Source organism: Anoplophora glabripennis, unplaced genomic scaffold (assembly GCF_000390285.2).
Source record: "Anoplophora glabripennis isolate ALB-LARVAE unplaced genomic scaffold, Agla_2.0 scaffold562, whole genome shotgun sequence".
NCBI classification, from domain to species: Eukaryota; Metazoa; Arthropoda; class Insecta; order Coleoptera; family Cerambycidae; genus Anoplophora; species Anoplophora glabripennis.
This window is the reverse complement of record NW_019416696.1, coordinates 38,723-62,991: the sequence shown is the minus strand read 5'-3', so window position 1 is coordinate 62,991 and position 24,269 is coordinate 38,723. Positions and strand designations below refer to the sequence as shown.

General features: G+C 33.1%; 1 protein-coding gene across 1 annotated transcript in view; it reads right to left on the bottom strand.

The window, feature by feature from the left end:
- Positions 1–24,269, bottom strand: part of LOC108910561 (DC-STAMP domain-containing protein 2-like) — a 32,062-nt gene that overhangs the window by 977 nt on the left and 6,816 nt on the right. Inside the window, exons 3-11 of the mRNA XM_018715203.1 lie at positions 19,988–20,147; positions 17,817–18,080; positions 11,794–12,007; positions 11,047–11,200; positions 10,456–10,624; positions 10,123–10,287; positions 6,607–6,853; positions 2,758–3,000; positions 1,240–2,635 (exon numbers count right to left, since the gene is read on the bottom strand). Coding sequence (XP_018570719.1) covers positions 1,240–2,635; positions 2,758–3,000; positions 6,607–6,853; positions 10,123–10,287; positions 10,456–10,624; positions 11,047–11,200; positions 11,794–12,007; positions 17,817–18,080; positions 19,988–20,147 — 3,012 coding nt within the window. The remainder of the gene's footprint in view (positions 1–1,239; positions 2,636–2,757; positions 3,001–6,606; positions 6,854–10,122; positions 10,288–10,455; positions 10,625–11,046; positions 11,201–11,793; positions 12,008–17,816; positions 18,081–19,987; positions 20,148–24,269) is intronic.

The following is a 24,269-nucleotide window of genomic DNA, read 5'->3' as shown; positions in this document are numbered from 1 at the left end:
TTCAGAAATGTATTAGGTTTAAAATGTTACTGAATATTGTTGTGACAATTTTTGAACCTATTTTGTTCAAAATCTGTTTGGTTTAATTTTTTTCTAAATATAAAATCAGGGAGGTGTGTTGGAAAATATGATTTTATATTCTAATATTGTAAGGTTGGTAGAAATATATAGTGAAATTCATTTTTAATAAGTTAGTAACGAGAAATGTTTTGTTTTTCATATAATAGTTGAATGTATGTAACAAAAAACTGTAAATTAAAGGAATATTAATATATATTTTTAACACCTGTTCTAGAAAATAATGATAATGTTCTTGTTTTTAATTCATATCATCGTAAGGTGATTTCTTATGATACTGTTTATTTAATTTTAATTGAAATATTAAAATCTGAGTCTCCTTGGAATTTTACAGGGTGATTTAGAACCTATCCGAAAAAAACTATTGTATTATGTACAGGGGACTCTTACAAATACAACTCTGTAAAAAAAAAATCAAAAAAGGCAATTTGAAAATGATTTAAAAATACACTTCTGTACGGCACTGGAAACTGGTCTACTGTAAAACTTGACTGGCGCAAAGCAAAGCGTGCAGTCGTAGACCGGCACAACGGCAAAGTGTAATAAAAAATGAACGGACAAAAAATTGAAAGAATTTCTTTCGTAAGGAAAGAAATATATAAAATTTTATAACACTTATTTTATACCAGCAAATTTAACTGCTTTTGTTATTAATTAATAAAATTAATTTGTGGTTTGAATTAATAAAATAATTTGGCATACCTGATGTTACAACAACTGTTCAAAATTTTTTCCACCGAGGTGTAAACACATTTGGGACCGCCGTACCCAGTTTCTACGAACTAACACAAATGTTGTGTTGCTTCACCATAACACAAATGTTGTCTTGCTTCACCATAACACCATAACACAAATACTTCACTATAACACAAATGTTGTCTTGTTTCACCATAAATTAAAACGATATCCATCAACTCCGAGTTGCTAACACGTAAGCCATTTTTGACACTTGGAAAAGTAATGTACTACCTACTAAAATCGCCCGCACAACGCGAATGACGTTAGAGACTACAGTAGCCCAGTGACGTAAGGGTTTTAAATACTACAACTTCAATAATTTTTTTTTCGGATACTATACCTATTCCCATCTATTCTCAATTTTTTTCGAATAAGTTGTGAGTCACCCTGTATATCAACAAATATCGCAAGGACTATACATACCTTAGGTATAATTTTTTGGACAAATTTCATAAACTTCCCTGACTTCCTCTTATCTTCTGCTTTCCTATCAGAAGGTATGTCCTTTACAGCTCTGTAATACTGTTTCACTTTCTTCCTCTGCTTTTCTTCAAATTTATATTTATCCAAAGGTTTCGCTGAAACTCCTATATCAACTTTAGCCTTAGTACTGGTCTGAATATCTTTATCAACTTTAGTTGTTGAGTGACGAGTATTTAAATATTTATTTTCAGACGAAACATCTGGTGATGAGTTGTGATGTCTGCTGGAAGAAGAAGTAGATTTAGGAGACTCTGAAACTTCATCGTATTTTACATTTCCAAAGATATTATTGACGTAATTCTTCGAAGAATGGGGAGTTGACGTTAGCGAGGACAAATCGAGTTCTGGAACCATCATTTTAACGTACTCATGATTACATTTTATTTCAGAATCTAGACTCGATGAAGTGATGGTATCACATCCTGGAATATGAATGCATTGGACCTGAGACAAGTCCAGCTGTGGGATAAGTGCCTCAACGTATCTAACATCACTTTTAATTTCAGCACCGACAGTTGAAGCTAACGAAGGTTTAACTTTATCTTCTGAAGACAATGTATACGGCGAACCTGTATTTTGTGTAATTAAAGTAGATGAACTTTTCAGCAATGTAAGTACTGGGCTTTGTAAATGCTGTAGAAGGTCACTGTCATCAGTATCAGAGCTAGTGCAAGGGCACGAGTCCCGACTGAGCAACGGTCGTTCCTCACCCGTCCTAGGTCTTCTTTTTTTCTTCTTTTTTCTAACAGTTACTTTGGATCTGTCAGGTACGCCAACAAATTCAACTTTTCTATCTTTTCTGTTTTCTTCAAATGTAGTACCTGATATAACCGTTCCAGCTGATTGTTTAGAGAGGGCTGCTGTTGCCTTATCAAGCGTTGTTTTTGGTTGTTCTGTTTCGTCCGCCTCTTCCCTAAAACTGCTCATACTTGCATAGTCTGGCACTTCTTGCTTTTCGACATCTTTAAAGGGAGTTACAATTGATACAGGTCGGGAATCATTTGTTTTGTCATACTGGTAAGAATAAGAATAATCTGTCGAACTGTCACTGCTATAGTAGTCTGAATCTTTCATCTTGTTAACTTCGTCATATTTTCCATCAGTTACCGATCCATTTAGTTCTTCTTTAAGTAGTTTACCTTCTTCATCAGAGGAATCCTTGTCTTCAGCATCCTTCTTCTTTCCGAACAAGGATCTGCTCTTACTTTTACCTTCCTCTTCGTCGTCTTCAGGAAAACATTTTTGGCAGCACTTTGAACAGAAGAACAATTGTCTCCATTTACTCTTTTTTATAGGTTTTGGAATTATAGGTTTCGGTTCTTCTTCCGATGAGTCCCTGTAACAATCAAGGGGTCTGATATTTTATTATAATTAAACTCATATTTGTGAAACCTGAAATTTATTATAAATATTTTTAATATTTTGTTTTAATGTAAAAAAATTAAAAATGTGTAATACTTTTCTTCGCTAATGTCCGACAAGTCTCCATACTCTATTGGCGATAAACAAATAGTACACAAGTTCTGTAAATCAGCGAAGCACTGTTCGCAGTAGATTCCTGGACAATTTGGAGTATGACACTTAATTGGCTTTTTATTATCAGATTCTCTAAAAACTTCACCACATAGTAGACAGCACTGTTGCAAGTGTTCTCCTAAACATAATGCGCAAATCCTGAAAACAGATGTTGTAATTTTAGATCTAGAATTAAATAGGATTTAATTTAAAACGACTGTCGAATTTTGATACCTACATTATTCCTTGGCAAAATAAACTACTACTACTACTAATTACACATTTTCAAATTTTACTCGAAAACCACATCATATTGCAGAATTGAAATTTACATTTTGAAGAAAACGAGTTATATGAATCTAAAATTATAAAATATTTAAAAAAATTAATTTCGACATCTTCAAGTTACTCTATCTCCATAAGGAGAATCGACCACAAATTAATTTGACTCTTGATGTTAATTTTGGCCAAGGAACACTTGGAGTTAAATTAACAGTCACCATTTACACAGGGTGTAAGAAGTTGGACTGCCATTACTTCAGAATGAGATAGAGTAATCATAAATGAACAAAAAATTTGTATATTACAAGGGCGTAAGATTAACAGTTTTCAAAATACAGCGAGTATTAATATTGGGGAGTTTCATCACAACGTGACAACAGCGCTTAACCTGCTGATGCACACCACGTGCGCACGCGGCAGGTTGTCCTAAAAAATGTAAACAACTATTATTGTGAAACATTTAGTAAATTTCAAGACGATTGTTTTCCAGTTTTTTAATAAATAAAATAAAATGTGCCGATTTTGTGCTGTTCTTAAATTTTAGCTCGAATTTTAGTAATTATGAACCTCTTAAAACAGGAACTTAATAACTTTTAACCAAATTATTTATTTAAATTATATGTAAATAAATTACCCAAAGATTCACATCATCCAAATAATCATACGTATTAAAAATAATTTAGGTACTTACCAAAAAGCAAAATTAAGTAATTTTTAAATGCACAAGTACAAAACAAACTACAACATATGCTCATTTTCGATGCACGCATGACACCTTCGAATCCAATTTTGGCTCACTCGCTGGAAAACACCTCAAGAAAAAGAAATAGTGGTACGCAAAAATCACTCCGACACGGTCGAATCCAGATAGCAACTGAATTGCGTATTGGTGGTTGCTGGACATCTTAGTACCTTGTGTTAATAAACCGTTGCGCTGTTGTCACATTGCTCGATATGAATTTTATGGAATTTTAAATTTATTACAACGTTAATTATTTTTTAGAATTAAGCATAAAGAAGTTTAAAAAGTGATAAACATTGTATTTTACGGTATTCTATGCACGCAGTTATGTCGATATATTCCTTAATTAATCGAACTTTTGTACATCAAGTTGGAGATTTTGATCATTCTTTTCTCGGAAATGGTTGAGTTTAGGACCCATGTCGTATATGATTTTTTTGTTTATTTTAATATATTCTATCGTCTGTTAAAATTAAGGCAGTCAAACTTCTAACACTCTGTATATTATATATATTGTGGAATATTCCAAGAAATGTTATTAAAACTATTTTTCAGGTGGTCATGCGGAAATTACTCTCATACTTTCACCGCGATTTTTTTGAAATATGAAATATGATGATGAATTATAGAAAACATATAAGTATACTACTTTTTTAAAGGGAGTAGGAAATACAGAGGTTGTCAAACTGTTTTTGTGTTTAACAAATGTCCGCCATCATCTCTCATTGTTTTCCCTGCGTCTGGAAAAATAACGGAAAAATGATCCAAACGGAAGCTTGTTAAACTATTATAGTTAGTTTGAGCTACAGATATCTACATAACACATACAGGGTGGCCAAAGGAAAACGAAACAGAGCCATTTTCAGGAATTGCGTCAAAATTGTAGAAAAACGCCCGTCGATTTTAGATTAAAGGGACATTCTTTGCTGATATTTTTGACTCCGCCACTTTCACCCCCAAGCAAGGGTAAGCATCACCCCAAAATATTTAAATGGCATTGGGGGTTGAGTAATATTTCTTTTGAAAGCTCTCTTTACAACAGACTTTAAATTTTATAATTCCGCTCAATACTTTGAAAAAAAAATTACTTACATTTTAAAATTTAAATTATGTTTAGTTGCTTACTTACTACTTAGTTGATTAAATGTTCAAACTGATGATCGCCCGCTTCCATACAAGAATAAAGATTTTGTTCGAAACGTTCGCGCACATTCCGAAGCATTTCCGGAGTGATTCGACGGCATTCGTCGACGATTCTTTGACGCAAATCTTCCAGCGACGCTGGCTGTGTTTTATAGATTTTACTTTTTAGGTATCCCCACAAAAAGAAATCAAGGGGCGATAAATCCGGTGATCGTGGAGGCCACTCAATGCTGCCTCTTCTCCCAATCCAATTCCGTAGAAAACGTTGGTCCAAATACTGACGGACAATTAACGCATAATGCGGAGGAGCACCGTCCTGTTGAAAAATCAAATGATCTTCATCATACTCTGGAACATTTTCAATAATATCAGTCAAGGCAGGGTCAATAGCGTCTTCCAGTAATTGCAAATACATTTGGCCAGTCAAATTACCAGGTAGAAAAAAAGGACCCACCAGCCGGTCACCGAAAATTCCAGCCCATACATTTAATTTTTCCGGTTGCTGTGTATGCACCTCGTGAAAAACTCTTGGGTTTGAATCGGACCAATAGCGGCAATTGTGACGATTTACCGTCCCGTTCAAGAAAAAACTGCATTCATCAGAAAAACAGATGTTAAAAAGGAACTGTGGATCGTTCCCTGCTCGCTCACTCATTATTTCGCAAAATTGCAAACGGCGGTCATAATCATCCTCATGAAGTTCCTGGACTAAATGTATTTTGTATGGATGGAATTTATTCTTCTTCAAAATGGTTTGTATGCTAGTTCGATTGATCCCAGACACAGATGCCAGCTGCCTCGTACTTAATGTAGGATCAAGATGAACTTGTCCCAAAACTGCAACTTCACTAGCTTCATTAACTATAGGTTTTTCAATTTCTCGTTTTTTATTGGCTACGTTCCCTGTCTCTTGAAATTTTTTTACTAACTCTAGAACATACTTCCTCCTGACATGTCGATCTTGATGTTGTTCATTAAATAGCTGAGCTGTTCTATTCGCACATTTATTGTTCATAAAGTAAAGCGAAATGATATCTACCCTTTCCGCAATGGAATAAACCATAGTGTTTAATTTTCAAAAACACAATTAAATAAACTACCAACCAACGCTTCCAAATAATACTAGAAAATAATTTGGAATCCACTAATTTTACGTTCATTGTGTGTGTATAGCATTCATTTCTGTTTTTTACAATTGTGTTTTTTTTACGAAAGTGATAACAAATCGCCAAAAACCAATGTAACGCAAGAAATACTAAATTTATACCATTGGCGTACTTAACTCGAATGACTGACATTTTTACCGTTACTAATTGTTTGTACATAAGTTTCAACTTTAAAATCAAAATTCTTAATAAGTATTGGGCGGAATTATAAAATTTAAAGTCTGTTGTAAAGAGAATTGTAAGAGCTTTCAAAAGAAATATTACTCAACCCCCAATGCCATTTAAATATTTTGGGGCGATGCTTACCCTTGCTTGGGGGTGAAAGTGGCGGAGTCAAAAATACCAGCAAAGAATGTCCCCCTTTAATCTAAAATCGACAGGTCTGAGCGTTTTTCTACAATCTTCGTGAAAATGGCTCTGTTTCGTTTTCATTTGGCCATCCTGTATATTAAAATTTACTTAAAGTTGGCAGCTAAGTATTCTTTACAGGTGATTTTGGCGATGCTTCCATCACCTAGAATCTTCCTCCTCAACTGCCTTCTGGCCAACTTCAAGAATGAATTCCTCGCTCTCATGATGTGGTTGTAGAGCCAAATCGCTCTCTGTTTCGCTCTGACCGGATGGTAGTAACACATTACGATGTGTCTTAGCCTCAGTCCATACGGTTCAAGAAGGGCTAATACCCAACACAGAACAATTATTGTCGCTGTAAAAAGAAGTGTAATTTATTTACTTCATTTTAGATTACCAAATTTGGAGAAGCAATAGGTGAATAGTTTTGCGTAATAGTTCTTGATTAAATATTCTGAAACACGTGACATTTGGATTACAGAGTGTTTAATGAAAATTGTTTATTCACGACCTTTATTACTCTTTTGGAGGAACGCACTTATTATAGAAACATCCTGTACTGTGTCTCTATAGTAATTGTAAATTATGTGCTAATGTATTTTAAAGTATTGCTCATGGTCAACTTTTTTTCATTCCAGTAAGAATCTGAAAAAAATATGGCGGAGTCATTGGCGTCGGATCACAATTTTAGTTTGAAGTAAGTAAACTATCAAATATCGTCTAAAACATGTTCGTACTAAAACACCACTTTCACCACTTCTTTAGGGTAAACCGTAAACGATTCTTCTATTACTTATCAATTATTATTGAATTAAATTATGAATTATTCTTCCGAAACTCATATTTTACAGTAAAGAAATAAATTGTTTGTGATTAATTGAGCTAAAAGCGTTTGCTAGGGCGATAATGTTTTTTTTCTTTAAAGTACAACGTTTTAAACAAAGGTTTACGATTATACAGGGTGTCCGGGAAAGTGTGGAATATCTCTCGGGTGTAGATAAAACATGAAAAAATAAGATGAAAAAGTTCATATAAAATTTTTTCGTACATGTCCTCCCTATGGAGATATGTGTCCCTAAAGGACACCGCTGGTTTTTCTTGAATAACTTTTAAAGTACTTATATATAATTTAATAAAAATTTTATGTGATGGACACTAGTAAGGATCTCTTAAAATAGTGTCCTTGAAATATATCTTTTAGCTTAGCTTTAGCTTTTTTAGTTTACCAGGGACAGGCTAAGCTTAACGCCTAAATTTTTAACACCCTGTATGTTAAAGACTTTAAAATAATAAATCTGGGTAGCTTCAACCTTAGACTAAAAACAGATACCTACTCTTGATTATTGTCGATAAAATGAACCGTTTACGAGAAAAAGGATAATAAACGAATTCATGTTTTATTTTTATTAAAAAGGGTCATGATTTCTATTTTTTCCCTCGACAACAAAGTGCAATACGAAAGTCATTCAAACAACAGGAAATTTTCATTTTAAGATGTTTAATTCGAAAAAATACAAAATTAAAAAAACGCAGTGGTGTCCCAGGAGGCACCTTAATGAAATTATTGAAAAACTTCATAAGAGGTTTCAACATGGACTCCGTGAAGTCTGATACACTTGCGGGCACGACGAATTGAGGACTGCTGTACCCGCTACAATAGGGGACCGCCTAGCCGGGTGTCTTGGCCGGTGGATTTCGATCTGCCGAGGTAAGCATCACGGACGCAGGCTGGAATTTGAATGGGTGACCTAAGGCAGGCTCGGGGACGTAGCTGTGGCAGCCTACCAGAGACCTGGGTCGCTCAACATTTTCCGCATGCGTGTGGTCCCCGATAAATGGTAATGATAACAGAGCAAAGAAAATCTCTGTAACTGAAGACCATGCTATCATACATAAACTGTACGAGACTTTGCCACTAAGCCACCCGTGTAGTAAATATGATGGTTTGAAGAAAAGTACTCGAGTAATGAAGGAGGGTGTACAAGGGGCCTAATAAAGCCCAAGTGCCGCGGTGGAAAAACAATTCCACCACCCTCCGACATACATACATACCTACATACCCGCCACAATAACCCAGCATTGTTCCTTATCACATCACAATGAAACGTGATTCTCTGTAGAAGTTCCTCCCTAGTGTCGACTGGAGTGGAATACACCAATTGTTTGAGGTGTCCCCACAGGTAAAAATCCAGAAGCGTTAGGCTGGGAGATTTAGGAGGTCCAGCAATAGGTCCTCCTCTACCTATCCAACTATTTGGATAGACGTTATTCAGGTGCTTCCGCACACCAACGCTGAAATGAGGTGGTGCCCCATCGTGCATGAAGTATATATTTCGGTGGGTTTCAATTGGTAAGTGTTCTATTAAATCTTGAAAAGTGTTCTGAAGGAGCTCCAAATAAAGTTGTCCATTCAATTGTTCCGGCAATACAATGGTCCAATAAAAAAAATTGCCAATGATTCCTGCCCAGATGTTAATTGATTGGAACTGATGTTGATGATGCGAAACAATAGTGGCATGAGGATATTCATCAGCCCACACATGTGTGTTATGTAAATTGGTGATACCATGGTAAACCTTGCTTCATCTGTGAAAAGAATAGTGCTAATGAAGTTTACATTATTTCGTTGCTGATCCAATAGTCCGTTTGCAAATTGCATTCTACGAGGAAAATCTTCAGTTCATGTATTTTTTTCAGATGCTATGGATATAACAACTGTTTTTGAAGAACTTCATGTACTATTGTTTTCGATGTATTAAACTGTGCTGATAATTTTCGAGTCCTCGTTGATGGAGTGTCTTCTACAGCAATTAAAATATTTTCCTCTGATTGCGGCGTACGTACGGTTCTTCTCAGATCAGCATCAGTACTAATTTTTCCAAATTTTCCTACAAATATGAAGAAATGCAATAATATGTATTACCTTATTAACTGGAATCGCTCACCATTCTCCCATAGACATTGGTCAACTCGTTGAAATGTCTTCTGATTTGGCAGAATACGATTAGGAAATCTGTCGTGATATAATATTCTGGCTTGTAAAGCATTGCAAGACGCACATGAGATCATGACCATACATGAGATGCATGTCTGCATACTCAATAAACGTGCATTCCATATTTCGAATTATTTCACAATTAAATTCATCACAAAAGAAAAGTTACCCCCTTCGCCACCTAAAAGGGGTGAAGGAGAGGGACTAATTTGCACTTGATTTATAGACATTTTTTTCGTAGGGTGCTTATTTCTCGAGATTTTTTACTTTCCGGTTATTTACATCCGATATATTAAATAAAAGATTATTGATACCTAGGTACTACGTTAGCTTTGGTTTGCATTTATGATTGCAAACCCTGTAATATCGCATTTGCGGATATTTTGTTGGACCTTGGCCTGTTTGTATCTCGATAACCACGATATATGAAATAATAATTCTCGCCTTTAAAATCCTTGATCGAATTTCTCCACATATGTTTATACTAATTTTAATAATAAATAAAATGCCAATTAAAATATTGTAGGTTAATTCAGAGACGCCTTGTCTTATAAATTTGAAAGTCGTATCTGACAAATATCGTTTATAACATTTAGTTAAGATATTAGTCTACTGTATAAGTTTCTTACCTATTTGAACATAACGGTCATAGTTTGGAGGTATGGGTGTTGGTAGACACGGGACAGTATCAATTTCTAAGTTGATACCTGCTGGCTGAAAAGCTTTGACAATGCTTCGTAGAAGGTCAGCAAGGAATCCATTTCCTGCTACATGAACTGAGGGCATGTTTGGTGCTGAAAATTATCCACAAATGTGATGCAAAAGCAAATTTTCTTGTTATTTTTATTGTGGGATGCTGCAAAAGCGTCGTCTTATCAATTTAATTAAGTAAATAGGATATTGACAAGCTCCTGGTTTATTTAAAAAATTGAAGTTGGTAAAATGTTCTGTCGATAACTCACCTTGAACTTTTGATTGAAATTTTCCATAATATTTTATAAGATTCAGTATCCAAAAGAGGGAATAGTCGCCAGCCATAAAAATAGCTAGCTTAAGAGAAACTGTCGCTAGAGATGAAGCAGCTTTAGCTAACGCTTTCTTTTCTGATTTTGCCAATTTTTTGGAGCTTACCTAAACAAAGCATTACCATATAGCACGTATTTTATTTGTTCCATAAAATATCAAAGAAGTATTGAATCTGTTAATTTCGAACTCTTTACTACCTTTTTCAATATATTCATTTTATTTTCCTAATACAATTAAAATTATGTTCATACTAGTGCTGTAAAAGTTAACAGAAACTAATTACTAGGTGTATGTAGTGTACTTAAGTAAGCAAAAGTACACGTAAAAATAAACAAATATAAGCCTATTAGAGTTCGAGAGTTTACGTCGAAAGTTTTAATGCTACTCAAATCAATCTATTTGTTATTGTCTTATCTGGAAATGAAATCGCAGTTTCGGACTTATGAGAATAGTTAGTGCAACTTATTTTTCTTATTTTTATAATTTTTTTTAAATATTATTCTTCATTTTTATTTATATCTACTTACAGCTACGTACACCTGCATTTCTCTGTCATTCAGCGGCAAAACAGTTTCTTTTCCTAATTTTGCTCTTCTCATATCTATTTCGCGGAAGTCTTTATTTATGTATTTATTGTCGAACTTTTCACTCGTCAAGAATTTGAATCTGTAGTATGTAACTCTGCAAAATGAAGGTAACGTAACTATGTGATAGCTTAATTGAAGTGGTTACCAGACTTTTCAAAAAATTTTAATATGAGATTAAGACTTTTTTTAATTCATTTTTTAACGAATTCTATAATCTGTTCGGATAAGATAAATTTTACGCGTCCGTTCTTTTCAAAATCAGTTTGTAACAATTCTTGGCGCGTTCAGAGTTGTTGCATGAGAGTAGGTACCAGTTTGGCGTTCAGAATTGAATATTCGCACATGCGATTGTCATTTTAAAATTAAAATCGCGGGATGAGAATATCAAAATGTATGCAAAAAACATTGTAACGGCGACTGATTCAGAATTCAGTTCAGAATATAATTTACTGTGCTGTATAGCTTTGGACAATTTTCGAACAAAATAAAGCTATAATATTTTTCGTAAATAAATGTAAGGATAACTTAACCATCACAAATTGAAAATATTGATAATACATGGTTTTTTAATTCTTCACTAAGTATAGTATTTTTCATGAAGTGTTGAAGGTCTTTTTCTTCTTTCTGGTGCCCACTTCTTGCTAAATTGTCCAATATTAAATTAAATTAATTGTAAAAAAAACATACTTGATTATCAAGAAAAGGAAGAATACTGTCGCTGCGGACGTCATGAACTTGAATATTGTCCTCATTACTTCTGTTCTCTGTCGAACTTCTGCCGTCATTGCATGAGCTATTTCAGCCACAGTTTTTGAAGAATTCGTTTGAAATTCGAAGGAGTGGGATATCTTTATGCGAACGTAGAACATAGTTTTTACGTGTCTGATGAAAGTTTTGACTTCTAAAAAATAATATATGTTATCTAGACAAATGGTTTGAACTTCGAATTAAATAAAAAACAATAGTACCTAATTACAAAATAATAAACAGACGCAGATATAACCCTCAATAATGAGACAAATTTTCTTAAATCAAAATTATCGTGCGCTTAAAAAGAAACTAATCAACCACTCTGAAGGACAAGACGTAGAACTTTGAAATCACCTGGAAATAGTCAATGCATAAAAGCAAATATTTGATAAATTTTCAAAGAAAACTGACCACATTTATTAAAAAAAAAATGGCAATGCTTACAGTCCAGTATTATTATTCATTTAACAACTCTTTTGGGCATGCTGAAAATCACATTACAGATAATCAGTCGACTGCATCTTGAGGTATTTCATCTTAGGTTATTTGAAGCTGTTAACGGTATTTTTAGAGTGTTAGAGATGAGGTAACCGATGCAATTGCAACAAGCAAGAAAAAATTGCGAACTATTATGACAGCAAATAGATAATTGTTTCAGAAATGGTAAATTGCCAGATTTTAATCAATTTTGATTCCATTAAAATTTGTCAGTTTATTTTTTTAAATTACAATAAAACAGATAACGTGATTTGATTAAAATTGGGCGTGCAACTTCAATTTCTGATTATTCATGGACGTATGTAGAGAACATTCCTTCTCTTCCTCCTCCAACCTCCCCTTTGGTTGCTCTCGTACTGGATATTCAACAAATATACCTTTTTTACGTAAAATACCATAATTTTTATAAAATGATGGAAAATTTGGGGTATAGTGGAAAAAAAAATTTTTTTCTAGAAATTTTGGTGGGGGGTGCTTTGCCCCCGGGCCCCCATAATTATTATCGAGGATTTCATATTATCATCCAAAGCAGCTTCAAAAATTATAGATCCAGCCAAAAAATTTTCAAAATTTATTGAAAAATACAAAAGTTAGAGCAAAAAAAAAATATTTTTAATTCTCAACTTCAAGAGCTAATAACTCTACAGGGTGAGCCCGGAGGAAAAAATTTTATAGGAATTTGTGACATTATTTTCTCATTATCTATCCATATCCGAGAGATTGCCCACCATTTCCGGGACACCCTGTATATTTTTAAAGAGTTTATTCTTAACATACTTTCTGAGCCATATCTTTATTATTCTATCGAACAATATACGATTGTACTAAAGAAAAAATACTTTTTCAGAAGAGATATAAGTAGGTATGGCTTATATCTACAAAATGCAACATTGAATTGTTTTTCGGAATCTGAGTTTTGAGATAAGGAGGTAGAATGTTATGTAAATAAACCTGTACCTATATGGAAGTTGTTTTATACAAATTTCTGAGAATGAAGTAAAAGATGATTTGTTTCATAGATGTTAGTTTTTACATAATCTCCCTTCAATACACTTGCTCTACAGAGAGTTTATTCCATAAGAAAAAAAATGATCTTGTCGAATTCTAAAATAGGCATGAAATATTTTGTTGTAAAATAACGTTTTGTGAGGTGTTTCTTTTTCTTCTGAATAAAAAAGTCAAACGGAACGAAATTTGGACTGTATGGCAGACGGTCTTGCTCGGAGAAGTAATAGTCACCTAGGATCAATTGGACTTTTGCTGGCTTATGAACTCGTGCATTGTTGTAAATGTTATTTTTGTGATACAAACCAAGACGTTTTGGATCACTAACCATATGCAATTCGATATTTCTTCACCAAGAATAATTCACCCTTAGTGAGAGTATTTTTTGGAAGAAGTTTACTTTTTTGGACCCATTCCATGCATTAACTGTAGTATTGTTTTTGGATCAAAATGAAGTATTGTCTGAAGTTCCTTATTTGTAGCATAGTTTTCGTGTTTTTACTATAATGCGGATTTAAAATTATGGTAAAACTTTTTGGTTTACCAAAAATTCATAAACGTATTCCTTATGGTAAACATCCATTGGAAAACTTTCTTTAAATAATTTTAATAGTAATTATTTAATGTACCAGTAGATCAAACATTCAATATTATCAGAAATAAATTGGAAAATGATAACGATTTGTCAGATAGAACTAACTTAAGTATAAATTGTATAATGAAATTTTATCTATAAAAACTACATGTTTCCAAATAATTAATGTACTTTATCAACAAGATTTCGTAATGGCAATGGGATCCTCATTAATATTTCCATGGATTTTTTAAAGAAAACTATGTTAATCATTTAAATATAAAGCTCACCATGTGGCGCAGATATGTCAATGATATTTTCCCAATTTGGCCTTTTACTATTGAGGGATTAAAATTTTTCTATACAATACCAATAACAGACAGTCTACAATTAAATTTACTTTGGAAATAGAAAACAATAACTCATTGCCCTTTCTAGATATTTTAATCAGACAAATGGTAATGTGGTAAATGTGTTTATGGAAACTACTTCATATTAACATATTATATCTAAATTTTAATTCCATAATTAAATGTTTGTACGATAGAATCAAATTGATTTCTTGGAAAGATGAAATTTTTAATAATACAAACAGTACCCTGGGAATTTGGTTGAGAGAGTTTTTTAAAATTACGTCAGACAACAACGGGGAATTACATTCACAATAAAAATTCATACATTCCTATATTGTCGGATAGATTTAGAAGAATAGGCGGCAAATTAAACATTAAAATACTATCAAATAATGTTCAAAATTCAGAAAATTGCATTTATAACCTGCCTTGTGAATGCAATAAACATTATGTTGAGAGGACCTCTCGACATATACAGGGTGTCCCATTTTTATTGTGAAAAAATTCAGGAAAAGGTAGATCCGATAAAATTAAAGGGACTTTGTTATATAAACTTATTTCGAAATCTGAACCCTTTCCGAAATACAGGGTGTTGAAGTTGAATTTATTTTTATCTCTTGGAGTTATAAACCAATTGTTCTCAAATTTTGTGTGGTGAATGCCACAGTGTACTAATACTAATACACAAAATCTCAGCTCGACAGAAAAAGCCAGTGGCGTGCATTCCGCACTTGCCGATACCTTTTATAAAAAGTATGTGTTACGTCACTGACTGATCTTTAAAATAATAAATAATTTCAATTGTCCGTGCATTGTTCTGCCAAAAAGTATTGTTACGTTTTCTCCATAATAGGCACCGTTACGGAGTAAACCGACATTTTATACAATCATCCCTGATCTTAATTTTAGCAGAACTGTTTTAATCAACAACTGAAACGCTCAGGTTGTTTTAATTTGGCTTCAGTATTCCTTATCTAAAAAATGTTAAAGCACATTCCTGGTTAATTTAATAATATTAAATGTTCAAATTGCAAGCCACTGGCTGCAATACACTTTGTTCACTCGTAGTGACAGAAAATTAAAAATCAGAGTTGCTTTGCAAACAGTTTTGGTTGTCATAATAAACTTGACATGATCACTCTTTGTTGAGAAACGAAAACTTTTTACATTAATTACTCGGATTTAGCTTTTTATAAAATACCATTAAGTGCTTTAATAATGCCATATAAATTTTCAAATGCTGAATATGCTGATATTGTGTTCTGTTACGGATTGTGTAATGGTAACGCATTGGAGGCATCTCGAGAATACAGACGAAGGTTTCCTGATAGACGACATCCAAATTCTCAATTATTTACTGATGCATTTCAAAGACTCCATGAAATTGGTAATGTACGAACATTAGAACATTAGAGCACAGAAATCAAAGAATAGATTTGAGAATATTTGAACAATATTTAAATATTCGTTGATACATTAATGATACACTTTTTGTTTAGTTTATTAAACGTTAATGTGCATAAATTTTATAATTAATTATTGTTATTAAATCACTGAAAGAATTTTAAATGTTTTAATTTTTTCCAACTTAAAAAAAAACATCATTGTTAGTAATCACAGATAGTATTCAATTAGCCAGGAGTGCGCTTCAGCATTTCTTAGATAAGGAATAGTGATCGAGTTCTGCTAAAATTAAGATCAGGGATGATTTTATAAAATGTCGGTTTACTCTGTAACTGTGCCTATTATGTAGAAAACGTAAAAATGCTTTTTGACAGAACAATGCACGAACAATTGAAATTACTTATTATTTTGAAGATCAGTCAGTGGCGTAACACATACTTTTTATAAAAGGTATCGATAAGTGCGGAATGCACGCCACTGGCTTTTTCTGTCAAGCTGAGGTTTTGTGTATTAGTACTAGTGCACTGTGGTATTCACCACACAAAATTTGAGAACAACTAATTTATAACTCCAAGAGATATTAACAAAAAATAAAAAAATAAATTCAACTTCAACACCCTGTATTTCGGAAAGGGTTCAGATTTCGAAACAAATTTATATAGCAAAGTCCCTTTAATTTTATCGGATCTATCTTTTACTGAATTTTTTCAGAATAAAAATGGGACACCCTGTATGTAGATAATAGAATAGACGAGCACAAAGATTATATTAAAAAACAAAAATTTCAGAAATCAAAATTTTGTGATCACGCTTGGGAAAACAGTGATATAATTCAATGGCCAACATTTTCTAGAAGGAAGAAAATTAAATAGATCACTATTATTTTGTCGAATGGAACTATGGTTTAAATTACTGGTGAATAGAACCTTATTGGCTACAAATACTGAAAGTTAATAGAATAAACTTAATATGATATCTCGAACTAAGGAAATATGAAAAAACAAGCACATATAAATTAGTAAAAATTAATTAAAAATCAAAAATCATTACCATTTCAGAAGACCAAAACAGATTGATTTTAAAAACGTCAACACTTTTTTGAAGTACGCGATATATGTAGTGATGTATGTTATCGATTTTGTAACACAACTATCTTAAGAAAAATAGTCCTTGACTGTTCCTTTTGGCGGAAGGGTCTATTTCATTTTTAATTTTTTTTACAGGTGGCAAAATACCCAATAAATAAAGAAAAAACAAAATGATACACTAAATTCTCATCGCTTTAGAGAAAAGTTAGAGTCTGCATCCAAAAATTTCAAATTATTTTGAGAAATTTGTTGCCTAACCGTTTTTCTTCAGAGCCACGCCTACATTATCATACATATAGTACACTGAATGCTTTAGCAAAATAGTATAGTATTTTAAACGATGCTTTTTGAGAAACACCTTCTCTGCAGCCATAAGAATTAGTTGGAATCTGAAGGCTTGTTAGTTCTTGGGTCGCCATTCACGACCCCATCAAAACTGTCTAGATCAAAAAAAAAATATGATGCAGCTTCGTCCATATTTAATGCAACCATTCATTCATGAATAACTTTAGTACTGTTCTACTCCTTTCTTAAAAAATTTAATGATACTTCTATAAAGTAAAGAATTGAAGCAACTAAAATCAAATTTAACACACAAGTAGGAAGAGATTATCACTACTGGGTAACTTACAGTAAACTGGTTCTATCATGGTAAGATAGATATATTTTTAGTACCCCTCATACATTGTGGAAAATTTGAATGTTGAAATAAGATATTTGTATGTATAAGAATATATACGAGTACAAAAGAAAAATGATGAGAACAGCTTTATCCTAAAATATTAAAATGTACATGTTATAACTTTTACATTATTAAGGAATATTAATTTTAAATTACTTTTTTTAGGTATTAGGGTGTTAGTATTAGTGGGTAATAAGTACTCAGTATTTCTTTCTAACTCATTTACAGTAGAAAATTTAAAACCCGCAGGTTTTGTGTTGCTAAAGACGACCACCCAAAATAAACCTACCGCTATTGTTGGTTGCCTATCTATAGGGTTCATTACCATATTTTACGGAGGATCACGCGGTACTTACTTCTTATTACAACTCCAACGATCGAGTCGCTGATAAAGTCCACTATCATGCAGATAAGATCCAAAAATTTTACTAGGTAGCAAACAGACTGTACAATATAGGCAATGGAGCAAAGCCAACTGAATAAAGGACCTAGTTTGGCACTGCAATCAGCTATGGCGTTCTCGAACACTCTAGTACACCTTTCGAACGGAGTTCCCAGTTCCTTGTTGCAGATATTTATGATTTTGGCGAGGAACTGAAACGCTGCTTTGATGACTTTAACTGAAAAACAATTGACAGTCTTAAAAAGAGTTTTTTAAATCTTCCTGATATCCTGATTTTCGAACTTTTTTATTTAAATTATTTCATAATGAAATGTAAAAATATATCCACAAATATACACTTAGACATCCCTACAGCTCTACCTACCACGTCAATTGTCCTATATTTACAATAATATGTAACATTTTACAAACATTTTTTCCTGTATCTTAGCTCATCCTAAGAATTTTTTTTTAATAAAAAACTGTAATTCGTTGCACGATCTTTTTATCTATATTCATTCAGAAAATAACCGAACTTTTTTAATTACACGCTCATGGAGATATTTAGTGATATGCAGTTGGCAGCACTGCGTTGCGCATAAGCTTTTCTGTAATCGCATGTTCTTGGATTTTTGATACCTCATTTAGTTTTCGTGATGTTGTTATTTAAGTGCAACGTGTTTAAGTGTTAGTGACGATTAAAATATGCTATTTTCTGGAACGTAAAGATGCAACATAAAATTTTGCTTGACACTGGGAAAAAAATTCAAACAAATGTTTCAATTTTTGAAACAAGATTATGGAGATGATGCTTTGGGTGGTACGCAATGTTACAAATGGTTTTCAAGATTTAAAAGTTGTCGTCAGTCAGTTGAAGATGATCCTCAACCAGGAAGGCCTTCGACTTCAACTGATGACTCCCATGTTCAGAAAGTCAAAGATCTGGTGCATGCAAATCGCCGATTGATTGTCAGAGAAATTGCAGAAGATGTTAGCATCTTAATTAGGCTGTGTCATGAAATTTTAACTTTTTTTTATGACCGAACAGTTAAAGTGTGTGAATAGGTGAGGGAAAAATATTCAAGGAGATAAAAACCAATAATGTATAAAATTAATAATAAAGTTTAAAAAATAAGGTCCGGTTATTTTCTGAACAGACCTCTTATCTCATTTGGTTGTATTTCCTTTTGTGTATCATATTTAATACATTTTCCTGTTTTGTGTGTATTTTTTTTCATTGTATAATTTTTGTTTGTATTAATTTTACGTTATCTTTTCTGTTTTTGGGTTATAGCCTGCTGAATAGTGCAACAGAAATAAATAATATAATACTAAATCGCAACTATATAGTGACATCGTAAATATCAAATTACAAAAAAACTGCAGTATATTTTGCTGAAACTTTTACTAAAATCATATCGGAGAAATTTCAGTCAGCTCTTGAAATAAACATTGCAAATATATTATTTAATTTATGTTGTAACTCGTTTGTTTAAGTAAAGGTAATTTAATGAAATACTGTTTTCAGATACAATCAATAGCGACTATATTTCACTGTTTTTGTTAAATGAAGCAAAAATGCAATATAATACGTCGTTTTAATAATATAGGAATACTTATTGTGATCTTTCAACATGAACTTTCATGAAAGTTTTACATACTGAATTCACATCACATTTTTTTTATTTAACTATAATAACTAGATACAAGACCAACATGGATGGTGTCCATAAGAAAAAAGTTATCCATCGCATCTCAAAACAGTGAAAGATAGAAAATCTAGCTTCACCATTGCATTCAGCTGGGTGTTCAAAATTTCATTAATTGTAAGTTATGTTTATAAACATAGTATATGAATAAGCTTTCTCTATTTTATATTATTTATTTCGAGGACTAGTTTGAATACTTCATTTCACGAAACATTTTAGTAAAATATTATGCAACTTTACTATAATTTTAGAAATCCTGTCTGACCTCTGCCTTTAATCCCTCCACTTTACGCCCCCGACCTGTCTCTTTTTTAACTTTTATGGCAGTAAAACTTCTACTGGTATACATTTTAGACAGTAACATAATGTTTTATGTTGCATTAAATACCCAAGACAAGGCTAATAGGAGTAACTTATAAATTCATAACTAACTTACTGATTGCCATTATTACTCGTTTTATCTTTAACAGAATTTCCTTTATTGTTATCATTATCTCTTTGACAGTTTTTATAACCTTCTTGATGGCTTCTTTGAAGGCTATGAAAGGTTTCTTAATCACATCTATTATTTGTCTCACAGCTTGTTTAAGTTGTTCCTAAAAAAGGTTAATAAAAAATATGTTTCCTTATACATAGGACGTGTTAAATTTAACCCGAAAGTATGTGGCACATGATAGTAGATAGTATAACCTATAACGCTTCATTTTCCAGATACAGGTGACAAAATTGAAAAAATCTTCAATTTAGAATAATTTTTCTAAGGTTAATAGGATTTTCAAATTAAGACCTGTTATATGGAGCTTACTTTTACCGTGAAACAATTAGCAACCGATTATTGAAAATGTCGGTTTACAGGACATATGCACAAGATTTAAGTTGAATATAACCGTTAATTTGGAAAGTTGAAATAAAGAGGGAGTATTTCTGGAAAAAAATTCACATAAAAATTTACATTTATTTACCACACTTTATACAGACTGTCTCACGATGACGGCACATTAGAATATTTTAGAGACTATTTCGATTTCAATTTTAAAAATTTAGGCTTTGGGGTTTTCGGGAGTGCTCTCTTTAAATAAAATAATGCCATTGTTGTAGCACTGTTGCTTTCGATAACCTTATTCAAAATAGCTTATTTTTTACATCATGCAAGCAAGCTAAAGTATTAATATTTGGGAGGGAGATAGGGGGATGTCAATCATTTATTACAGTTACTTTAAGAACTGTTTAACTTTACACACGGTGGTTTAAATTTATTGCCGAATTTGCTTAACTTCGAACCAAAACTTGTTTTTTCTAAATGGAATACCCTTTATATTTAATCAAAATCTGTTGTAGAATGTTACTCTATCTATCCATATTACACTTCCCTATACCTATCTCTTTTAATTTTTCTGTTATTGACGGTTTTTGTGATAAGTAATTAAAATGATTCAAGTTCTTGCAAGGATGGCTAGCAAACTTAAAAACAAAACAACCAGTATATTATAACTCATCATTGCTGTTATTCTGACAGTGGTCATATATAATATTATGTTTTTTAAATAATGGAAAAACTGTATTCAAATGCTGATTTAAAATTTATTTATTTATTCATGGGTGGTGCAATGGGATTATAAATAAATGATGTATAATTTTTAATGAGAGATGTCCCAGTTTACTACTAATGAGCAGAAAGACATTCATGTTCTTCATCTTCATCTAGTGGTTGGTCCTAATAAGTCCCATAGTACTGCGGCCTAATTAGGCCTATTGTGCGTCCCACTACTAATCCTATTCAGCAAGTAGATTTGTCCTTTTTACAAAGTCCAAAATCTTCCTTGCTGACACTTCTCTCAGTTCCTTGGGTTCCAAATAGGGTCTCCCAAGGAGCGTCATTCTGCTACGTGCAAATCCCGGGCACTCGCCCAGGATATGCAGAAAAGTTTCATCCGCCGATTCACATCCTCGGCAGACCGGACTGTCTACAAGCTTTAGCTTGTAGATGTTTCCTAAAGTGACAGTGTCCCGTTATGAGTCCTGTCACTTTCCTGAGCCAGATTCTGTTCAAGCTCAGTAGATCATTCGCTCTTTCCTTCGAAGGATACTTACTAGAAGCTCCTTAGAATGGCTATGTCCTGGCCTTGAAGTCCAGTATTTTCTGTGTTCTGTCTCAGTCCATTTACCCAGAGCCCGCCTGGCCACACTGAGAGATATGCCACAGAAGGGCTCCGGGTCAATGAACTCTGTCTCGGATCCCTTCCTAGCAAGTTCATCCGCTTTCTCATTTCCACAAATGCCTTTGTGCCCTGACACCCAACACAGTCTGACTGTATTGTTGGTGGCCAGTTCAGTCAGCATTTGTAAACAATCCCACACCAGTTTTGAACTTACCTTGTGTGTGGCTAAAGCTTTAATTGCAACTTGACTATCAGAGACTATACTATCAGACTATACATACATATATATATATGAGTTTACGTCTATAACCTCTACGTACATTCTCTGCCAGACACGCCATTATCGCGAAGATTTCTGCTTGGAATACGGTAGGGAACTCCCCCAGACTGTAGCTTGCACTCCATCTGGGTCTGAGTCCATATATTTCTGCCCCTGTCCCTCTGGTCATTTTGGAGCCATCTGTAAACCATACTAGGCTCCACCTTTCCAGGGTATTAAACTTTTCCTCCCACTTGCATTGATCCTCTATTCGAGTCTCAAATGGCTTGTGGAAGTGTTGCCCTATTTCTGTTGCAGGCCATTCATGAAACGTTCTTCGAAAACGAGCAACTAAATCCTCTTTTGAAGTAACGTGTGCAGAATAAATTTCTTGTTTAACTGTTTTCCAAACATAAAAGTCCAACGGTGTGAGATCTGGGGACCTCGGTGGCCAGTTCCAGGGTCCTAGACGCCAAATTCACCTTTCTTCAAACATTAATTTGATTTAATTGCTGATCGACTAGAATTCCACAAACAGGTGGAACCCTATCTAATTGATACCAACAAAATCTGAGGTAAAACATTCATAAAATCTGCCACAATTGTTTAATTACTTATCACAAAAACCAACAATAACAGAAAAATTAAGAGAGATAGGTAAAGGGAATGTAATATGAATAGATAGAGGGTAAAATTCTACAACAGTTTCTGATTAAATATATGGTGGTTCCATTTAGAAAAAACAAGTTTTGGTGGTTCGAAGTTAAAAAATTCGTCAATAAATTTTCACCATTTTGTGTAAAATTAAACCGTTTTTAAAATAACTGTAGTAAAGGATAGGCATCCCCCTATTAGTCTTTCAAATATCAATACTTCAGCTTGCACGATGTAAAAATTAGGCATTTTTGAATTAGGCTATCAAAAAGCAACTTTTTTTGAAATAACTGAAATAACTCGAAGACCATTAGAGGTAGATATAGGGAAGCTTGATAAAAGTCCCCTTAAAATTAGTCATAGAATTTAAATATGCAAAGACATACAGAAGAGAGCACCCCCGAAAACCCTAGGGACGAAATTTTCTAAATTCAAATTGAAGTAGTCTCTGAAATATTCTAATAGACCGTCACTGTAAGACAGTCTGTATACAGAGCTTTCATAAATGATTACAAGTGATGTGACTGTCGAACTTAGACAACCAACATTTCACTGCTGGTATTGTCAAACTAAAAATCTCTAAATCTTAGCGTTACCAATATTAATTAATGTGTAATTTGAATGTGACATTCAAAATGATTTTTCATATAACATTATTACCTATAAAAATAATGATGTTTAAGAAAAACTAATGTAAAGTACAAAATAAACAGCAAATACAAGAGGAAAAACCAACACAGGAGTGGTGCAAGAATGGGAAAAGTGACATGTAACTTATCTAGTTCTTGTACCAGTCCATCTATCTAGGCCAGGAAATATAGAGTTGGACGCGACTTTTTGTTTGGACAAACTGAATTTATCATGTACAATAACATATTAGTTTCCATAATCATAAAAATGGGTGGAAGATTGTTTACAGGGTGGTTAATTGCATAATTTTTACGTAAATTCACGTTTTTCGCTTATAACTTTTTTCCGTTCATTTCCACGAGAAAACAGTAAAGTACTTTTTTTTGTCTTCAAAAGACCTACAAAACTAGCCCTCTAGCGTCAAAAAATATTGATTAGATCAAAAGTTATAAACAGAAGAAGTTAATTTATGACTATTGAACATTTATAAACTGCGTTATTATTACCAGAACGTTTTGACATCGCATCCTCTCATTTCTTATCACTGTCTAATCACTCACACGAAATCTGGAATTGGTAAGTTGAATAGTTTACAAGTTATGGCCTTATAAACAAATTAACTAATTTAGTCTGGACGATCCCGAGGATCTTCCACAATCGCGCTGATTTTTTTCATGGTAGATTTCATAATAATACATTGAAATCTATCATTTTTTTCTTAATTTCAAATTTGAAACCTAGATTTTTTTTATTTTTTAGCCTTAGTTGCAAAATGAAATATACGACGCACGAGCGTGATATAGTTATATATTGTTACATATTCGGAAAGCTTCTGAAAAGAGCTTTAAGTTAAATAAAATTCGTCAAGACTTGTTGAAGAACAACGGAGTTACAGTCTGTCAAATATATTATTTTCAAGCGAATTTCGCTTTTTTAACGGCAGGACTATGAATATTATCGTCATTTTCTTCGGACTCGCTGTCGTTCGCTTCCCCTGATAAGGAGTAATCTATGTA